We start from the raw sequence: 19,611 nt of genomic DNA on the forward strand, positions 1-19,611 counted from the left end.
ACAATGAATAAGAAAGGTCAAAAAGGAATCTGAATTATGGTGTTGGCTAACAATATTAACTACATCACGGATTGCTGGGAAGAAAAAAAAAGGTTGTTGGAAGAAATACAGCTAGAATGTTCTTTAGAAGTAAAAATGGTAAGGTTTCATACTTTGGAGGGACCAGTCTCCAGAAAAGGACATCATGTTTGGTAAATGGTCACTGATAAAGAGGAAGACCTTCAACAAACAGAGGTGGCTATAACACTGTGCTCAAAGATACCGTATATACTTGTGTACAAACCGAGTCTTTCAGCACATTTTAAATGCAATTTTTGTGGTAAAATTAGGTGCCTCGGCTGATATTCGGGTCGGCTAATACTTGAGTACGTAGGTAACAATAATTGTCGGGAAGGCGTAGGACCAGGCAGTTTTGTTCAGCTGTAGGTAGTGTCCCTGAGAAGGAACTGTTTCAACAGCACCTGGCTACAAAAAATGAAGCCATCAAGGAGCCTGGCGGCACAGCTCCTCCGCGGGAAAGAGGAAAGGCTGTCTGCGGCACTATGGGGCTGTGGGTTGGGCACTGGGTTAAAGCTGAGGCGATCTGCTCCTGAAAAGTCTTAGTCTTGGTAACCCTATGTGGGTTATGATGATTTGGAATCAGCTTGATGGCAGTGGGATTGGGTTTTCTGAATAAAGATATAGGAGGCTTGGCAGCACATTGGTTAAGCATGAAGGTGCCAACCCCAACAGATCAGTGGTTTGAACCCACCAGCCTTCTGAGGGAGAACGTTTGGGGAGTCGGTTTCCATAAAGATTACAGCTTTGGAAATCTTATGGGAGCAGTTCATTACCAGCTACAAGTCAGAATTAACTCCACAGTAACGATTTTAAGTAAAGCTATGAACCATGAATCAAAACCATGAATCAAAACTACATGGCAACTAACAAGAACAAAAAAACACTTTGATACATAATGTAGCCTATCTACATCATTACGTTTTTAAGCTAAATACCTGGAACTGGAATTGAGTGCTAAGGAATAAAGTACATACATTTAAATTTTTGATGATGGTTATTAATTGCTTTGATTCTAATCCAACTCAGGGAGACCTCATATAATGAAACACTGTTTATCTGCCCAAAAGGCTGTATCAATATTATAAACTCTTGAGTTTCTGGCAGTACTTATTTTGCCACACGGGACACACTAAGATGCTATCAGTTATGTGTTGTGTTGTTTCCCTAATATAAGACAAAAAGCAAATAGTATCTGTTGCATTTCTTTCATTGTTCATGGGGTGGAACACACCTTCATTTGCTTACTGAATAACTACATTTCTTCTAGTCTATTTTGCCATTGGGTCGTTCACTTTCTTCCTTTATTTATGCTGTTGTCTTACGCTTTCAATTTTGACGCATCTGTTAACCTCGTTGCTATAGATATAGAGGTGATTCTGATTCACACCGACTCTACCTATAAGACAGAGAGAACTACCCCACAGGGTTTCTAACACTGTAACCGTTACAGAAGCAACTGCCACATACCCCTTTCTCTAGTGGAAAGGCTGGTGAATTCAAACCTTTGGGTTAGCATCTGAGTGTCCAACCACTGCACCACCAGAGCCTTAATTTTCTCTATATAGGAAAATGCATTGCTCACGTTTTACAGATAAGGAGATTGTGAGATTTAAGTCACCCAAGGTCATTCAACTTATTAATGGCCATTTCAGGATTCTAAAGCAAACTCACCTGGCCTCAAAATACAAGTTCTGAGCCCTCTTTGCTATTGCACCTCATTAAGTTTGATTTTCTTCTGTATCACAGTAGATTCTACTCCCCTGCCTTTGCCATGTTAACAGTCTAACAGTTCAGCCATTTGCCTCCAACCTCTTCTACATATGCAAGCTCTAGGGTTGCCATATCCAACAAATAAAAATAGCCAGCCACAGTTGAATTTCTGATAAACAATTAACAATACAAAAATGATTCGTTATTAATTTGAATTCAAATGTTATTGAATCTGTATTTTATTTGACAACCCTCTCAAACTCATACGGGGGTCTTCAGACCTCAAAGAAAACCTCCTGTTTTCCACTAATAGGAAGGGGCTTCAGAAAGTTGGCGGGGGTGGGGGGTGGGGCCCGGGGCGGTAATTCCATTATCCATGACCTTTCTGAACCCTCATAGACCCTGAAACACTGGATGCTCACATGCAGTCAAAGCTTCTTAAATGAGGTCACCCCTGCTGGTCTCCAAAAAAAAGCTATTGACTCGTGCGAGTGACAGAGTTCGAGGTTCAATGCCCACAACCCGATCAGCAAAAAGACAGTTCACAGGACCTTCGGGGCAAAGAGTCCCGCGCACAGTCCCCGGGAACACAGCGCGGGGCGCCGACTTCAGAGATGGCGGGGTAAGGGCCACTCCGTAGGTAAGTCAAGGCCCGGGGACCCACTAAAGCAGAGAAGGCTGGAAAACTGCCCACCAGGCCTCACTTCCTTCCCTCCCAGCCTCCTCAGGGTCCGCCGCGGCGCCACTTTCGGCCGGCGGGTCTACACCCGGCCTGTGGCCCCGTGGCAGCGCCGCCCCCGAGCTCCAGCCTCCGAGCTCCCCCTTTTCTTCGCTACCTTTGACCCGCGCGCTCTTGGTCTCGAATTTGGTTAGCATCTTCCCGACCGCCGGCTCCGAGGTCCTACTCGGCGTCCGGCCACTCCCTGCTGCCCTCTGGTCGCTTCCACGTCAGCGCTCCCCCTCGGTGGCTACCGGAAGTGCCGAAACACAGGAACTTCCGGTTTCGTGCGCTCCGGGCCACCGAGACGACGCCAGTGGTGGCCTAGAGGGGCCGCTACCCGTCTGACGGGGGACCGAGGCTTCCGCACAGCGGAAAGGCAAGATGGCTACGGCAAGGGGCGCCTGGGAAGCCGTCCCGGGAAGTCAGGGTCTTCTTCGCCTTCTGTCTTTCTGCGTCTTCTTGGCAGGTGAGGCCTCCCCTCCCCTGAGCTCGCTCTGTAAAAACTCTCCGGATCGGCCCAGCAGCGAGAGCCGCCGTTTCTCTTCTGGTCCCCAGACCCCTCTGTCCCCACACCCTGTAAATTCTCTTTCTCTTTCGTTCCCGCGACAGAAGTTCCCCCTTTTCCTGAAGCGGAAGGGCTCCTGATCCTCTGCGACACGTTGTGCCGCTCCATTCCTTCGTCTAACCCTCTTGCTGGACTTCTTGCCCGCCTCTTTCCCACTTGTTAAGATGTCTTGTTTTCTGCCACCCACCCACAATCAAGAGAGGCAGGTGTCAGTGGAGAGCGCCCTTCCCAGGGCGGTTTGACTTTTTATGATGAAACCAGCCTCGTTTTGTGGGGTCAGTGCGGCTCTTCAGAAGGGAGACTCTTCATTTCTTCCTCTCTTGCCTCTTGGTTTTGCCGACAACGCCTGTTCCCCCTTGCCTTGCCTCAGTTTCTTTCTCTCTGTAGAGCAAGGCTGCTGAAAAAGGTATTACTTAATATCATTAAGTAATGATCCATGGAACTCTAGGCATTTGTACACATGCATGCTTGCTTACTTGTGTTTATTTTTTACATATGTTTTTTTTAGTTGTAGGGACCTTAAAACACAAGTATTACTATGTAACCAAGACACTGTCTTCCTCGAAATTCACATTATGTTGAACGATCCCAAAGGAAAAACTATAGCTGTCCCACACTGTGGGCACAAAGAAATGACCTGTGGGTGCTTTGGGTGTAGTTGACAAAGAGCTGGCTTACTCCGACAGGTGTGTGGTATAAGGCTTCTCCCAATTCCGTACAGATTGACCATACCACGGGCTGCCAGAAGAACAAACAAATCTGCCTTAGAATAAATACAACCAGAAAATGCCTTAGAAATGAGAATGGCAAGACTTCGTTCTGTTTATTTTGGATAAGGCCGTTTGCCAGAAAGGAGCATCATTTTGGCAAAGGAAGGGTCAGGAAAAATTGAGGAGAACTCTCAAGGAGATGGGTTAATGCAACAGTCTCCGCAGTGGGTTGCAATATCAAAGACAACAGTGACGGCATGGACCAGGCAATGTTATGTTCTGCTGCATATATGGTGGCCACCAGTCAGAGCCAGCTTGAAAGGAACTGACAAGAGTAACAGACTGTTCAGATTTTTAGGGAAGTGTCTCGGAAGTTTTTTGTTTTTTTGTCATCTGCTCCCTTTTATTAACTGATTAGTCATAGACCTACAGGACCGAAAAGTAGCTGTGCAGTCAACAGTGCAGCCAAAGGCTGACACGGCTGAGGTCGAATGTGCCTTTCCTTTGACAAACCAAGATTTCTCTCTTTCAGCTTCAGGATCAGTTTCTCTATATCAGAATTTGAAATAACCCTCTGAGAGCTCTTCAGAGCATGTATTTGTTCCAGTAATGTGCTTGAGAAGTGAGAGGAGTGGACTTTCTTATTGTAGAAAGTCTGGTATTGAATAGCTTCACCCAACTCATTCACTAGGCTGATGCCATGGTAGAGGCCAACACTAAAGTCTTTAACACCGTTTATCTTCTCAGGTGTGTGCAGGGGAAATTCAGTGGAGAGGAAGATCTACGTCTCCTTAAATAGAACAGCTCCCTGTGTCCGGCTGCTCAATGCTACGCATCAGATTGGCTGTCAGTGTAAGTTGGGGGTTTGGCATTTGTGTTGGTGGCTAGTGATATTGTAGTCCGTGTCCTAGATATAAAGTAAGGTCCATGTTTTGCTTGGGAGAGTCGACACTCAAATTAGAGTCTGTGGGCAGGAGGTGATAGGGAGCCATCTGTCAAACCAAGCAAAGTCATCAACGTAACAGTTAATATGTGCTACATTTCTAGCTTTTGCCATGTACCTTCTCAATCCTCACAACAGCCTTAGTATTAGTCCCTTTTAAAATGATGAACGGGAGGGGTAGAGAAGCTGATCCTGAGATCATCGCTCCTAAGGTCAGGCTGATAATAAGTGATGAAGTGAGTGCTCAGCCAAAACTTAGTCATCTTACTAGTGTGCCTTCTAATTCCAGTGAAGTCTTGAATCCTATGGAGTCTGGTCATCATCTGCTCTCAGACTGATCTTTTTGAACACAAATGGACTACTTATAGATAGTGAGCTATTTGAGAAGAAGACATTGAGAATGCCAAATAATTGTCAGGAAGAATTAGGGAAACATTTGAATGTGTTACAAAAGCATGATAACGTACTTCAAAACATTATAGAATCAGAGGGAAAAAAAGTTGTGATATGAAGGCTGAACTCTAATCTGTCTGCTATTTAACTTGCTATCTTTAGTGGGTTACGTGCTGGGCTACTAACTGCAAAGTTAGCAGTTTGAAACCACCAGCCTGTCTGAGGGAGAAAGATGAGGCTACCTACTTTCCCATAAAGATTTACAGCCTTGAAAACTATATATGGGCTCACTGTGAGTCAGAATCGACTCGATGGCTGTGCGGTTTTGATTGCTAAACTGTGTTTATGGGTGGAAAGGACCAGGTCCAGTGTGCACTGAGATCAATCATAGTGCTGGCCTCATTGTAAGTGTGACAGGCCAGGATTATGGCTGCCTTCCTGGAGCGGGGTTTTCAGAAATCCCCTTTGTAATAAGTAAAGCACATACGTGTGACTGTAGGCATTTATTTTCTAACGTGCAGATTTCTCGGTGGTGGGGGCCTAAGTTGGAAACGTGAATTTCTTAGCCTGTTTGTTGAGTAACTGTGGGACTCTAGCAGCCGCTTGGAGATCAAGCTGCATTTTATTATAGCGCAAGCAGCCAGAGGGAAGGGCCTGGACTCTGGCCTCTTCCTCATTAAGGTCTGGCTTCCTGTTTCAACCTACTTATTTCTAAGTCTTAACTTTATCAAATCTGTCCATCCTGAGTAGGCTACACCCTCTTTAATTAAAGTTGGTAGCTTGATAAAATTAAAGAAAAAACTATTTAGTTTTCTGATTTTAACAGGAAGGGGCTTCAAAAAATTTGCAGAAAAGTAAAATTGGTGACAGAATTGGTGAAGCCCCCGTGTATGTTTCCGTTAGACTCTTTTTGAGATGCTCGCCGGGCTGTATCTGAGTTTCATTTTTTCTTTTTAAGCTCTGTCCCCACAGTATGCGATGACTGGGAGTAGAAAGCCTCTCCCCAGAGAAGTGAACAAGCTGCTTAAGATCGCATAGTCCCCAGTTAGAAACTAGATTCGTTGTTTTTTGTTCAGTTTTTTCCTCCCAGCCAGTGTCACAGTTTGCGGAATTGACGTTGTGTATTTTTTATTTGCAAGATTGACTTTTCCTTTCCTCATGCTTTAAATACTATGGCAATGACTGTTGTCTTTTGGTGTGCTCAGAACCGTCATTGGTATCTGGGTCCTAACTAAAGTTTACCCAGACTCTGATATTCCTCCATGCTACCTCATCATCAACATGGGTTTACTAAGTACTTGCTAGATAGAAGGCATAGTCGATTGTTGGTGACTTTTCCTCTGTGTCTATGTTTTACCAGGTCCAGTGGGAGAAAAGTGTTGCTTGTCTGGCAATGTGAAAGTGTTTGTGGTTTGTGTCTTATGCCAAATACAAGCACTTCAGAGCTTTAGTCTAGAACAGCGGTTCTCAACCTGTGGGTTGGGACCCCTTTGGGGGTTGAACAACCCTTTCACAGGGGTTGCCTGATTCATAACAGTAGCAAAATCACAGTTAGGAAGTAGCAACAAAAATAGTTTTATGGCCGGGGGGCCACCACCACATGAGGAACTGTATTAAAAGGGTGGCGGCATTAGGAAGGTTGAGAACTATTGGTCTAGAACCATAGTTCTCCTGGCTGGCTGTGGTTAGTGAAGACCCATGCGCGGTATGTTTTAAAAATACGTATGCCTGGGCTCCAGTAAATCAGAAGTAAGGCCCAAGCATCTGTATTTTTTTAAACTCCAAAGTGATTCTCGTACACAACCAGGGTTGAGAACTACTGCTCTAACATGATTTTTACATCTGTTTATGTGTCTGCATAGGAGTATCCCTACCTAGAGCTCATTCTGGACTTCAGATCATTTGTCCTCTAGAGCACTCCTTCCCCATAACTTGTATGCCCTGAGACACATAGAAAATATTTGGATGGCACAGTGGTACACATAGAGGCACGTGGTCTTTTCAGGGAGTAAATAGATATGTCTGCTCCTGGCTGGACCGGCCAGCCTACGTGCTTTGGAAACTGCAAGCCCCAGGTTTCCTAAGGGGAATCCGTATCAGCCAGTCTCAACTGCCCAAGTCTCGAAATTGGGAAGCTCTGTTATAGAGACCTCAGAGTTCTTGACTAACCTCACCTAAAACTGCCCCAAAGCAAGTAAAGTCATTCCCAAAATAGGGCAAAAGGAGTGAAGATCCGGGAAGGCTCCTGAGGCCAAGCGAATCTACACACATGTTTTCACAAAGGAAGATTCAAAGCTAGAGCTCCAAGCTAGAGACCTAGAGCCTGCCATTGCCTGGAGAAAATACAGGTTTGGAAACTTTGGTGTGTACCCTTCTAGAATCTTGCCTATAAGGCTAAGTGAGGTTGAAACAAGAGGGCAAGCAAGTGCAAATGACTGTGCCTCTCTGACAGTTAGAGAAAGGCTACCCCAGTGAGTAGTCCTCTTGGACTCTGGTCCTCCATTCCCTCTGGCAGCCTTCAAATGGAGCTGGGCCAATTCAGCTGCCCAGCTCAAGTCCAGGTGGTGGCTAAGTTAACCCAAATGTGCTGTGACATCTTTGGGGAATAAAGTCTCATCTTTGGGGAATAAAATCTGGCCAGTCAGTGAGGCACTCAGATTTATCAACTGTAGGAGTTGTAACTTGGCCCATTCTGTCATGGCAGCCTCCATTAGTGGGGACACAGGGGTTATCCATGTAGTGGAGAAAGAAGAGGACCTGCAGTGGGTATTGACTGATGGCCCCAACCCACCTTACATGGTTCTACTGGAAGGCAAGCTCTTTACCAGGTAAGAACTAGGATGCCTACTAGGAAAAGATTCCGTGAACATGCCCTACTCCTGTGGGTATAAACTTCCCTTGGCAGCCCTGGCCTGAGCAGAGCAGGGAGTGGGAGTGGTCCTCAGAAGGAAAGGTTTGTGTTCCAAAGGAGGCATTTCAGTGACCCTGGAAGTAGAACTCTAAGGAGCAGGGACCCCAGGGAGGGCAGGGGAGGGTGCCCAAATCTTTCACACACAGGTCAGAGAGACTAATCCCTAAATGCATAGTTTAGGTTCATAGTCCTGCCTCAGAAACTAGAGCTGGGATGACCAAGCAAGGGATGGGTTGGCAGTTTTGATCTCCCTAATTCCCCATTTGTCTCCATGGGGCAGGCGGGGGGCGTTACAGGTTGTGTGGCTGTGTGACACCTTCATGGCACTCCCTCCCCATTCCAGGCCTCTGATGGAGAAGCTGAAAGGGAGAACCAAGCGAATTGCTGGTCTTGCAGTGTCCGTGGCCAAGCCCAGTCCCCCTGAGGGCTTCTCTCCTAGTGGGCAGTGCCCCAATGATGGGTTTGGTAAGAGCCCCACGGGAGCAGGGAGTCAGCTAGCACCCATGGCTACTTATTGCATGGGGCTAGAAACTTGGGGTTTTTGTTAATGTCTCTGACATGGTGTGTCTGTTCTTGGTGTGAATTTGAGTGAGTGTGTACCACTGAAACAGAAGATAGTGTTCTGCTGTCACTCATTCCTGTCGTTTCCTGCCTCGCTGCTTCACACACTTCTAGCCTTTTTTCTGGTCACGGGCTCATTTCTGTAAGCTTCCAGCTTAGGACTCCCTGTTGCCAGCCCTTGCCCCTTGCACTGTGAATGTGGCAGGCTGGTGCGTACTCCTTTGAGCCACTTCCTCGTTTTTGAACATTTATGTCCCAACCCTGTCGTAGTCTTAATTTTGTGCCCTTACCTTGTCCCCAACAAACCATCCTCCCTTCTCCCCTTCAGGAGTTTACTCCAGCTCAGAGTTTGCTCACTGTAAAGTTGTACAGTGGAATCCACTGGGGAATGGCTTGGCGTATGAAGACTTTAGTTTCCCCATCTTTCTTCTTGAAGATGAAAATGAAACCAATGTCATCAAACAGGTAGTGGTTCTGCCAGCCCCTAGCAATTCCTGTAAGAGGGATGATGGGGCGGGGATGGGTGTGGAGCTTGGTTTTAGGCACATCTCTGGTTTGGGGGTGGCTCATCTTCACCGTGCAGCCCCTAGAAGACAGTTCTTCCAGGAGAGAGCCAAGAAGCCTGCTTGTCTCCCATCCCCTCTCACTTCTCCCTCCACCAGCTAGCACAGCTTTAAAGGCCTTCCGACTAGAAGAAAGGGCAAAGGGTATTGAGTATGAAAAAAAGGTACATGCAGCCCTGGTTACAAACCACCCGTATGACGAAAGCCCCATTGGACTAGGAGTTGAGGGGGTGCCTGTGGTAGTTTCTGGAGTTGTCTTAGCTTTAATGTTCGGCCATTCTAGCCTAGCTGCTTTGATTTGGGACACAGCAATTCGGGTGAGTTGGTCTTTCGACCTACGGTTTGGCTCTCTCTACATGTGATTGCATCGGGAACAGTGACTGCAGAGCCAGCTTGGGGCCGTTGGGTAGGGTCATTGCACCTGCCTCAGCCCAGCCATTGTGTCAGTTCCCCGTGGCACCTCTCTGACCCCCTAGATCCTGTGGTTGTGCCAGGACAGCCACAGCTCAGGGACAGGTGTGGGAGTGGCCTAAGGAAGGAGCTGGCCCTCCTGTTTCTGGGCACTGTGGCCCTGACCCCTCAGCCAGCTGACTCTTGCGCGGCGCCCCTCCTCTTGCAGTGCTATCGAGATCACAACCTGGGTCGGAATGGCTCAGCGCCGGCCTTCCCACTGTGCGCCATGCAACTTTTCTCGCACATGCACGCCGTCACCAGCACGGTCACTTGCATGCGGCGCAGCTCCATCCAGAGCACCTTCAGCATCAACCCAGGTCAGAGGGGGCGGGGCCTGCTGGGCAGTGGGCAGGGCGCCAGGCTGGGGAATGTGGGCCAGACCAGGGATAGGAGAAATGGAAACAGCTGTGACCAGGGTGAGCGGCTTGTTCCCAAAGTGGTCCACGGCCAAGAACACCCCCCCACCCCCAATCACTGGGTGATGGAGAAATTGACACCCACAGACCCCAGGGCACTAACCCAAGAAGCCTCCCAGGCCTCCTCCATACGCCCCACCCCCTCACTGCTACTACGCTGTTTCTCTTCCTGCTCAGAAATCGTCTGTGACCCTCTATCTGACTACAATGTCTGGAGCATGCTTAAGCCTATAAATACATCTGGGACATTGGAGCCTGACGACAAGGTTGTGGTTGCTGCCACCCGGGTGAGTGTTGGCGCTGGAACAGGGCTGGCACGGGCAGGGCTGGCGGGGCCTCTCTGGGGCAGATCCGATTTCTGAGTGATCACCCCAGGTCAACTCAGTTGGAGAGGGAGCCAGACTGCAGCAGGCTCCACTTCCAGCATTGCCCTGGCCCCGCACATGGCCTTGACTGGAACACAGGAGGCTCAGGGCCTGACTCTCCAATCCGACAGTAACATGTGCCTCCCTTGCCTTCCCCACTGCGGCGCCAGCTCGACAGCCGTTCCTTCTTCTGGAATGTGGCCCCGGGGGCCGAAAGCGCTGTGGCCTCCTTCGTCACCCAGCTAGCTGCAGCTGAAGCTCTGCAGAAGATACCCTCTGTGGCCACCCTGCCCCATAATGTCATGTTTGTCTTTTTCCAAGGCGTAAGTTTTCTAGAGTGGGGTAAGGTCGGGGAGTGGGGGGAGGTGCTGAAGGTAGGGGTAACTGGTGCTTTTTGAAGCGCCGTGTGTATGGGCTGTTTAGGAATGGAGTCACAACCCCGGGCCTGCACTGTCCGTCAGCAGAGAGCCCCGTGGGTACCCGTTCCTATCTGTGCCCTCTTCAGATTCCCTGCTTTTAGGAAGCCTTCATGCCCCGATGTTGAATCAGTTTACTCTCCCTTCCCTGCGGCCTCACTTATAAAATCCACCTGGGGGGAGTCCTTTCACATGCTCTGGGCTCCCCCTCTTCCACTGGCAGCCCAGCCTGGGCCTAGAGCAGTGGTTCTCAACCTTCCTAATGCTGCGATCCTTTCATACAGTTCCTCATGTGGTAGTGACCCCCCCGACCATAACATTATTTTCGTTGCTACTTCATCAGTGTCATTTTGCTACTGTTATGAGTTGGGCGATCCTGTGAAAGGGTCGTTTGACCCCCACAGGGGTCTCGATCCACAGGAAGCAGCCTCGCAGCAGCTGATGTTGGCGGGAGGCCTTCACCCAGGCTGCTCCCCCGGATCTGTGCGCGGGTGCTGTGATGTGCACATCCTCGTGAGGGATTGTCACAGCTGGGGTGGGGTGGAGGAGGGCAAAGTCACGGGATTGTGCAAGCCGGCCCTCGGTCTGGATGATCACGGAGACAGTAGGCTTCTTGTCTAGAGTGTCGATGGCCTGGCTGTTCTTAAGACTGCCCTTCCCTCCCTCCCCCCTTTCAGGAAACTTTTGACTACATTGGCAGCTCTCGAATGGTCTACGATATGGAGAAGGGCAAGTTCCCTGTGAAGTTAGAGAACATTCACTCCTTCGTGGAGCTGGGACAGGTGTGTGTGGCACGTGCGCGCACATGTGTGTCTCCTTCCTACTTCAAGTGCCCTCTGTTCTGTTGTCCTCACTGCAGGTGTCACCTCCTCCTCCCCTCCCTTCTCCCTCCTGCGCTCAAGCCAGAGACTGGCGTTAACTGTTGCTTCTTCCTCCTCCCCCAGGTGGCCTTAAGGACTTCACAGGACCTCTGGATGCACACAGACCCCATGTCTCAGAAAAACGACTCTATAAAGAACCAGGTAACCAGAGCATTTCTCCTCACGCCGTTTCAGCACCTCAGAACGAGAGCTCCAGCTCTGTCTTCAAGGTGTCCCAGAGCCGGGGCAGCATGGTTGCAGCCTCCATTGCAGAGCACACGAGCATCGCTCATTGAGGGCTAGTTAAGTCCCTGATGGGTTTCCTTCTTTCCCTGCTGCCCGTGTGTTCAGTTGTCAAGGCTGCCCTCCCGAATCCTAGGGGTGCCGGTGTCCCTACTCAAACTGGCCTCACTACTGCTGTAGGCCCTCCCGCCCCTCCAGGTCCAGCTCAGCCTCCAGCCTCCTTGTCGCGTGAAGTCCTCTTCCTGCTACACCAGCCTTCAGCCTCGGCCCTGCTCTGGGCTCCAGTAGTGCTTACTACATGGTTACCCATCAAGCCTCCAACCCGCTGCTGTGCCAGCTTATTTGCCTCTGAAATTCCACACAATAGATGAATAGCTAACGAGCATGTGGCAGAATACGTACATACTAAGGAAAGCAGGCTTTGCTTGGAAACATGAAGAAACACAGCTTGTTCCTTCTGTGGGTCCTAATTTTCTTCTCCACAATGGTGAGGGAGGGACTGCAAGAAATTGAGAAAGCCTTGGTCCCTTGAAGCTTCAGAAATTTAGATCGATGAGGCATTGATTTTGCTTCCCACCAAGGGAAGCTCCCCAAGCAGGGGGCTTGAAGTTTAGGGGGGGCCCCTCAAGCTGGTTCCCCAGCAGCTTCCCGTCAGCCCCCTCCTTGGTCTCCCCAGGTGGAGCAGCTCCTGACCACACTGGAGACCGTCGGTGCTGGAGTCCCTGCTGTTGTCCTCCAGAGGCCGAGACAGTCGCAGCCGCTCCCGCCGTCTTCTCTGCAGCGGTTCCTCCGAGCTCAGAACATCTCTGGAGTGGTTCTCACGGACCACTCTGCTGCCTTTCAGAACCGGTGAGTCACCAGGCCCCATCCCTGCTTCGTCCTGGAAGCGTCAGAGTCTCTTCCGTGTGAAACACCACCACCCGCCTCCTCTCGCTCACTTGCCCCACGTCACCCACTGCAGATCCTTGGGTTAGTTTGCATTCTTTGCAAGGAGCCTGTTCCCCTCTGACCTGATCCCCTCATTTGACTTGACGCTTGTCTTAGACAATGCTGCTTTGGTCGCACAGCCATCCTCTCCGTCAGCAGGCCCTCTGCCCTGGAACACTCCTCAGGGCTGCCAGGAGAGGGCATTGTCCCCAACCAGAGCTCTGTGCAAGGGTGTTGGTGGCTTTTGGCTGCAGGACCAGGGAGCCTGCCCCTGGCTAGGGCCTGCCCAGAGGACGCTGCAGACAGTACTCGGACTCTGGGCCAGGTGCCATGCTCGTTCTTGCTGCCACACTGGTCCATTGTGAGAGTAAAAGTGTCCCCTGCAAGTGAGGTGGCTCCAAAGAGAAGTGAGGCCCTCTTTCCTGGCCCTGGACACCTCCACACTCTCCCTACCTTGAAGCCTTGAGTACCAGGGACATCTTAACTGAGGCTGACTCGCTGGGCCCCTAGCCTCCGGGAGGGGTTTCCGAGTAAGCATTCAGAAGCTCTGCTTCTCTGACCCCCATTGTGGCAGATAAGTACAGCTGTGGTGTGAGGGGTGTTTTGGACTAGTGTATGTAGCCACCCTGATTCTTTGTGGTACGGACATGTATTGATGATGAAGACTGGGAGCTCACCTCTTTAACCCCTCTTCTGAGATCTCTGCCCTCGGGGCTCCCTGAGGAGGTTCATGGTAATTTGCCCCTGTGACCATACCCAGTGCTACCACCTGCAGACTTCCGCTCCCCGCGCCCAGCCCAGCCTTGCTCAGGGTAAATGCCGACTGGGACAGCTCTGAAGGAGGCAGTACTTCAGTGGCGTGAGGCCCTGACATTTGCCAGGCTCTCTGAAGGGCTGCTTAACTAGCCTGCCACGTCCCCAGCCCAAACCATACAGAAGCCTCTCTGGTGACTACAGGTGTCCTGGGAAGGAAAAATCCCCACATTCAGGCCTCATCTACCTCTCCCTCCTTGTATGTCAGGAAACTCTTTGTATTTAATGAACTACTCTCACCTCCCCATTTTACACTCCTTCAACCCCCCTGTACCCACTGACATCATGTTCGTTCTGACTCATGGAGACCCTGTTGGACCAAATAGAATTGCTCCTTAGAGCCTCTGAGACAGTAAATCTTTATGGGAACAGAGAGCCTCATCTTTCTCCCACGGAGAGGCTGGTGGATTCAAACTGCCAACCTTTCGATTAGCAGCCCTGCACTTCGCTGTGCCACGGGCTCCTTACACCTTTGATGTGCCATCCTGGTTTCTGTCTCCCCTTTCCCCTAGAGGATGAAAATAAGGTACCCAGCTCCTGCAGAAGGGAGATTTGTGGGTGGGAAGGGACAGGGCCTTGGCTGTGTGTTGCCAAGAAAGACTCACACCGCCTTTTCCTGGCAGCTATTACCAGAGCATTTATGACACTGCAGAAAACATCAATGTGAGCTACCCTCCCCACCTGAGCCCTGAAGAGGATCTCGACTTTGTGACAGACACTGCTCAGGTAGCACTGACCCTGGCTCAGCTGGTGGGGTGGGGGTGGGCGGGGGGGTGGGGGTGGAGTGCAGATGGGGGGACACACGGTGAAGATGGTTAGAAGGTTAATATATGAGGGAGCAGAGGCCAGGCGGGCCACTCAACGCCCCCTCACCTCCCGTAGGCCCTGGCAGACGTGGCCACGGTGCTGGCACGGGCACTGTATAGACTCGCGGGAGGAATCGCTTCCGTCGACTCAATTCGTGCTGATCCCAAAACGGTAAGAGCAGATGAGCCTTAGCTTCTTCCGGGCTTTGGGTATGCAGCAGGCTGCCCATCCTTTCTGTCCCTTGCCCAGTCTTCCAAACCCAGGACTCTGGCACCCCTCTCCCTGTCACTGAGAGCTCCTGAGCCGGCCTTACTGATGCTCTGAGAGCTCTGCCACCCCAGAGTCTCTCTGGCCGGTCTGGCTTGTGCCCTGTGTCAGTGCCCCATGTCTCAGTGTCCTCGCTTCCCTTCCCCTGTTCCATGCCTAGGTTAACCGCCTGCTCTTTGGGTTCCTGGTGAAAGCCAATAACTCCTGGTTCCAGTCTCTCATCCGGCAGGACCTGAAGCCCTACCTGGGTGAGCGTTTGGTGTGGGAATGGGACTCCAAAGGTAAGAAGAGGGACAAAGAAGACACTGTCATTCTGATTTTAACCTGTGCTCTTATGGTTCTTTTTCCTTCCATTGCCTTCTCGCCCTCTGCCTTTCTCTTGATGTCGCTTGTATCCTTTCCTCTGGACCTTTCTGCCTCCTGCCATTCCTCGTGCTCATCCTCTTTCCGCCCACCCCCGCTCCACTTTCTACCCACCAAATCTCCCCATTAGGCGGCGGGCCTCTTCAACATTACATCGCTGTCTCGAGCCCCACCAACACCACTTATGTAGTACAGTATGCCTTGGCAAATTTGACTGGCACGGTGATCGACCTGACCCAAGAGCAATGCCAGGACCCAAGTAAAGTCCCAAATGAAAACAAGGATGTGAGTGGTAGTGGCCTGAGGGCCCCGCTCCCCTTGGGAAAGTTGGACAATCCCCTTCACCCCATTGGACCCAGGGGATTGGGATGGAGAGGGGAAGGATGCGCCCTTTGAACCTGAGTGTGGGAGAGGCAGTAGCCTGGGTCTGCAGGGCGGAGAGAGGGAGTTGGAAGAGGATCACCTCACCGTGGGCTGTGGCCTGTCGTCCTGTACAGCTCTATGAGTACTCGTGGGTTCAGGGCCCTCTGAATTCCAATGGGACGAGCCGGCTCCCCCACTGCGTGCGTTCCACGGCCCGCCTGGTCAGGGCCTTGTCACCTGCCTTTGAACTGAGGCAGTGGAGCTCTACTGAGTACTCGACATGGACCGAGAGCCGCTGGAAAGATATCCGGGCCCGGATATTTCTGGTAGCCAGCAAAGAACTTGAGGTAAGGTCGGGGAAGGAAGGTGGCAAGGACCTGGTTCACCTCTTCCCGTCACCTCTCATCTCAGATCTCATTGCTGCACCTCCCGAGCAGCAAAAAACAACAGCCAATCTGTCCCTAGTGAGCCAGCTCATCAATCCTGCAGGAAGCTTGTCTTCCCTGATAGCTGGAGTTGTGCGTTCATTCTGGCCATAGGCCCCCGTGAGACCTGAGGAGAAACTCCGTTCCCTCTGGGTCCCAGGTTGCCCCGCCTTGGTTCTTCCTCCCATTTGGCACTTCCGTCTGCCAGGGGCTGCTTTGAGAACACATTCCCCCAGCAGAGATGCCCTCCTCTTCTGGAGGTGAGAAGTCCAAAAGGGAGGTTGCGAGCAGGGCCATGCTCTCCCCGAAAGTGCTAGCGGAGCATCCTTTCTGGTCTCTTCAGCTTCCCCCAGGTGCCAGGAACCCTTGCCATTCCATGGCTCATGGCAGCATAACTCCCATTTCTGCCTCCGTCATTACCCGGCGCTCTTCCCGTGTGTCTGTGTCCAAATGTCCATCCATTAGATTGGGGCCCACCTGAATCCAGTAGAAATCTTAACCTGATTACAGCTGCCAAGACCCAGGTTCCAAGTAAGATCACCTTTGCATGAAAAAATAAACTCACTGCCGCCGAGCCTGTGTCAACTCACAGTGACCCCGTGGGATAGGGAGAGCTGCCCCTGCCAGTTTCTGAGACGGTAACTGTTTACGGGAATGGCAAGCCCCTTCTTTCTCCCTTGGAGCTGCTGCTGGTCTCCAGTTTCGGGCCTCAAGCACAGCCCAGCATGGAGCCACGACCCCCTCCGGGTGCCTTCCCCCTTCACACAGGGACACAGTCCAGTGCACACGTTAGGATGGCTCAGTCTCACATTTCTTGAGCACCTGTCACAAATAGGCCCGTGATGTATGAGTGCCACGAGAGAGCAATGCCCCTGGGTTCTACACCCAAGTCAGACAAGGCAGGTGCAAGGCCAGGGACACCGTTCTTTTCCAACCAGGAGATAAAGTCTCCGATGGGAGGCTGTTGCTCACTCACTATCACCAAGTGCTTGGTGCGTAGAACCAGAGTCTGATGGCCTGGCTCCCAGCTCCAAAGCACGATCCCAAAGTGCACTGCGTTCTGAGAACGGCCGGTGTCTCACCCCACCCCCACTCCCCTGCAGTTTATCACGCTGATGGTGGGCTTCGGCATCCTCATCTTCTCGCTCATCGCCACCTACTGCATCAACGCCAAAGCCAATGTCCTTTTCCTGACTCCGCGGGAGCCGGGGGCCGTGTCTTACTGAGGACGACTGCTGCTTTCCTGCCGCCTCCACTGTTCACTTCCTGTGTGGCTTGTCCCACTGGGACCCAAGTCCCTAGTCTGTCACTGGAACTTCTCTGGGCCTGACTCAGACTACGACCCCTGTACAGGACTGGCACTGTCCAAAAGACACAAGGAGAGAGAAAAGCAAGCCCCCCCCCCCCCATCTCCTACTTCCTCCTTTGCTGCCCCTTCCTGTTCCTGGGTCTGCTGGGAGAATCTCCTGACTCCTGTTGGACTCCCTGGTGCCCGTCTTAGGATTGCTCCTATTCAGGGCCTCTTCTCTGCTATTTGTGTCCTGTCCGCTACTACCCACTGCTTCCCCCACACCCCCATTCCCTGCACTCAGCCGCCCTCCTGCCTCGGAAGAAGGAGGGCACGACGGGTTGAGTGCCAGGATCCGAGTCTCGAACTGTGAGGAACCTCTGAGGAGGTCCACTGGGGCCGAGCCTGATGCCTCCTCCCGGTCGCCCTTCCTACAGGCCCTCAGACGACACCTCAGGGTGGGCGTGCTGCTGGGTGGGTATCCCACCTCCAGCCCACTGTGGTCAGTTGTACTTTTTATTAAGCTGTAATATCTATTTTTTGTTGTTTTCTCTCTCTCTCCTTTTGTAAATATATAAATAACGCGTTTCATTAAAATAGATTGTCCCATACAACACGTACTATTACCTGTTGTTCTTCTCAGGCTCTCTGATCAGTGGCCCTGGACGGCATGAGATTGTTTCCTTGCGTGCTCCATTTTCTGGAGGCCCCCAAGGCCGCCTCTGTCCGAAGCAGCTAATGTGCTGTAAGAGGGCTGTGAGCAGACCTTGCTTCCCCGAGAAGAACACTGTGAGTGGAGGTGCCGCCTCCTCTCTGTCCGGGGACTCAGGACCGGGAGCTGAAGACACTGCACAGCAGAGCGAGGCATTCATGGGCATGGAGGCGGCCTGTAGCCACCCTGCGCAGAGGAGAGGCATTGAGCTTGGGGCTTGCAGAGCTCCCCAGACTGGAAGCACAGGGTGGAGGGAAGTTGCAGGTCTAGTCTCGGAAAGGGCGGGTTGTGTGGTGTGCGGGGGCCACAAGGATCCCTCCCTCCCGGGGCCAGATTGTAAACTCGCTGGTGACATGCCAAGGAGTTTGGGCTTTCTGTAGAGGAGCGGCTCTTGGAAGAGCACTACCCCAGTGGTTCTGGAGTGTTTAAGAAAGAACTCTGCTCAGTAGAGGGTCATGTGTCAGTCCGTGAGTCTGCAGATGGCCTGTGGGCCATCACCTGAGGAGCAGAAATGCTGCCCTGAGAGTAGAAGCTATGCCCAACCATCTCCCCTCGCCGAGGTCCCAGAGACAGCCCCAGGGTCAGCGGCAGCATGAGCGCAGGAACCCGGAGCACTTCCTTTCAAGTCTGACTAGGCAGAGGCGATGGGAGTTCCTCCAGGTTTCCCCTCCAGTACCCCTAGTGGGCATGTTTGGGGTTCTGGAGGATATGGGTGTCGACCCTGCCGCATCTCCCACCCCAGCCCTCCGAGCCCCGAGCTGAAGAAGCTGTGCCCGGTGCTGGCGGGAGCTGTGCACAGCTGCCACCATCATCTGGGCGTGCTCCACGCCTCCCTCGGCCAACAGGTCTCCCAGTGGACAGAGTAGTAAGCTCCCTCTTCCCGCTGGCAGCCTCAGGAAGCCGAGGAGTGGCTGGGTATCAGTGAGGGGGCTGAGCAGGGGTGCAGAGAGGGCTGGGAGAATCCAAAGGATGGGGGTGTGGATGGATAGAAGAACAAAATGGGTGAGCTACAATACACTGGTCTCAGCCCAGGGCAGGCTTCCAAACACGAGTCTCGATCCCCGTCATTCCATTCCCCACCCCCCAAAACACAACCAATACTGGTTTCTTTTTCTATGGGTCTTGGAGAGGGCTGCCCACCTGGAAGGAACCACAGACAGTATCGCCTCCCTGGAGGTGACTTTGGGGGAGGTAACCTAGATGTAGGAGACAGAAGACCGCAAACCCCTTTAGCCAAAGCAGCCAGAGGAGAGACACCAGCTGGCAGGCAAGTCTTTGGTGCTGGTCTTGAGAGACGAAGTGTCAGCAATAGTGACAGCAGGGTCCTGGGATGATGGGGGTGCTCAACCCATTGGGGCTCCCAAGCACCCTCCGGTTGCCCTTCTCCCTTTCGGAGGCCGTAGATCTGGCTCCTACCCAGGTACCTCCTTGTGACTGGGGGGCAGCATCTTAAAGGGTGCAGGCTTTTTCACTCCTTCGCCTTCATCCGTCTCCCTGCCTGGTCCTCAACCCTATGAAACTGCCTTCTGAAATCTCGTTTTCCACGCCCTTCCTCCCTCATGTCTGTCCCTCCCAATCCCCTGTCCATTGCATGCTTACACGGCACCTTCTCAGCCTCCTACACTGGAGAGTTGAGTTACTTACTGAGCACCCCCATCATCCCAGGACCCTGCTGTCACTATTGCTGACACTTCGTCTCTCAAGACCAGCACCAAAGACTTGCCTGCCAGTTGGTGTCTCTCCTCTGGCTGCTTTG

At 51.8% G+C, this 19,611-nt stretch overlaps 2 protein-coding genes across 4 annotated transcripts in view; one reads left to right on the plus strand and one right to left on the minus strand.

The window, feature by feature from the left end:
* COPA (COPI coat complex subunit alpha) overlaps positions 1-2,719 on the minus strand; it is a 59,255-nt gene extending 56,536 nt beyond the window's left edge. For both annotated transcript variants that reach the window (XM_004716513.3, XM_004716512.3), the window contains exon 1: positions 2,607-2,719. In XM_004716513.3, the coding sequence (XP_004716570.1) occupies positions 2,607-2,646 (40 nt within the window). In that variant the 5' untranslated portion in view covers positions 2,647-2,719. The remainder of the gene's footprint in view (positions 1-2,606) is intronic.
* Positions 2,720-2,848: 129 nt separating this feature from the next.
* NCSTN (nicastrin) lies at positions 2,849-17,754 on the plus strand. Of its 2 annotated transcripts, none has more exons than XM_004716511.2 (17): positions 2,849-2,957; positions 4,514-4,618; positions 7,807-7,930; positions 8,357-8,478; positions 8,903-9,039; positions 9,757-9,907; positions 10,184-10,293; positions 10,542-10,694; positions 11,465-11,569; positions 11,732-11,809; positions 12,567-12,739; positions 14,254-14,356; positions 14,513-14,608; positions 14,865-14,952; positions 15,198-15,352; positions 15,565-15,777; positions 16,959-17,754. In XM_004716511.2, the coding sequence occupies exons 1-17, from the start codon at positions 2,873-2,875 to the stop codon at positions 17,079-17,081; spliced, it is 2,121 nt and encodes a 706-aa protein (XP_004716568.1). In that variant the 5' UTR covers positions 2,849-2,872; the 3' UTR covers positions 17,082-17,754. The 2 variants fall into 2 exon arrangements, with proteins under 2 accessions (XP_004716568.1, XP_045154386.1); XM_045298451.1 differs by lacking the exon at positions 2,849-2,957 and adding an exon at positions 7,318-7,450 and having other exon boundaries at positions 4,533-4,618.
* The last annotated feature ends 1,857 nt before the right edge of the window (positions 17,755-19,611 follow it).

This window comes from Echinops telfairi, unplaced genomic scaffold (assembly GCF_000313985.2).
Source record: "Echinops telfairi isolate 266 unplaced genomic scaffold, ASM31398v2 ScPeMD7_7425;HRSCAF=8463, whole genome shotgun sequence".
Taxonomy (NCBI): Eukaryota; Metazoa; Chordata; class Mammalia; order Afrosoricida; family Tenrecidae; genus Echinops; species Echinops telfairi.

Excerpts from the sequence above, each read along its gene's own strand:
- NCSTN (XM_004716511.2), top strand. The coding sequence starts at position 2,873 with ATGGCTACGGCAAGGGGCGCCTGGGAAGCCGTCCCGGGAAGTCAGGGT. Across the intron at positions 10,294-10,541 it reads TTGTGGTTGCTGCCACCCGG|CTCGACAGCCGTTCCTTCTT; the intron begins GTGAGTGTTGGC and ends CTGCGGCGCCAG. Across the intron at positions 11,570-11,731 it reads CCTTCGTGGAGCTGGGACAG|GTGGCCTTAAGGACTTCACA; the intron begins GTGTGTGTGGCA and ends CTCCTCCCCCAG.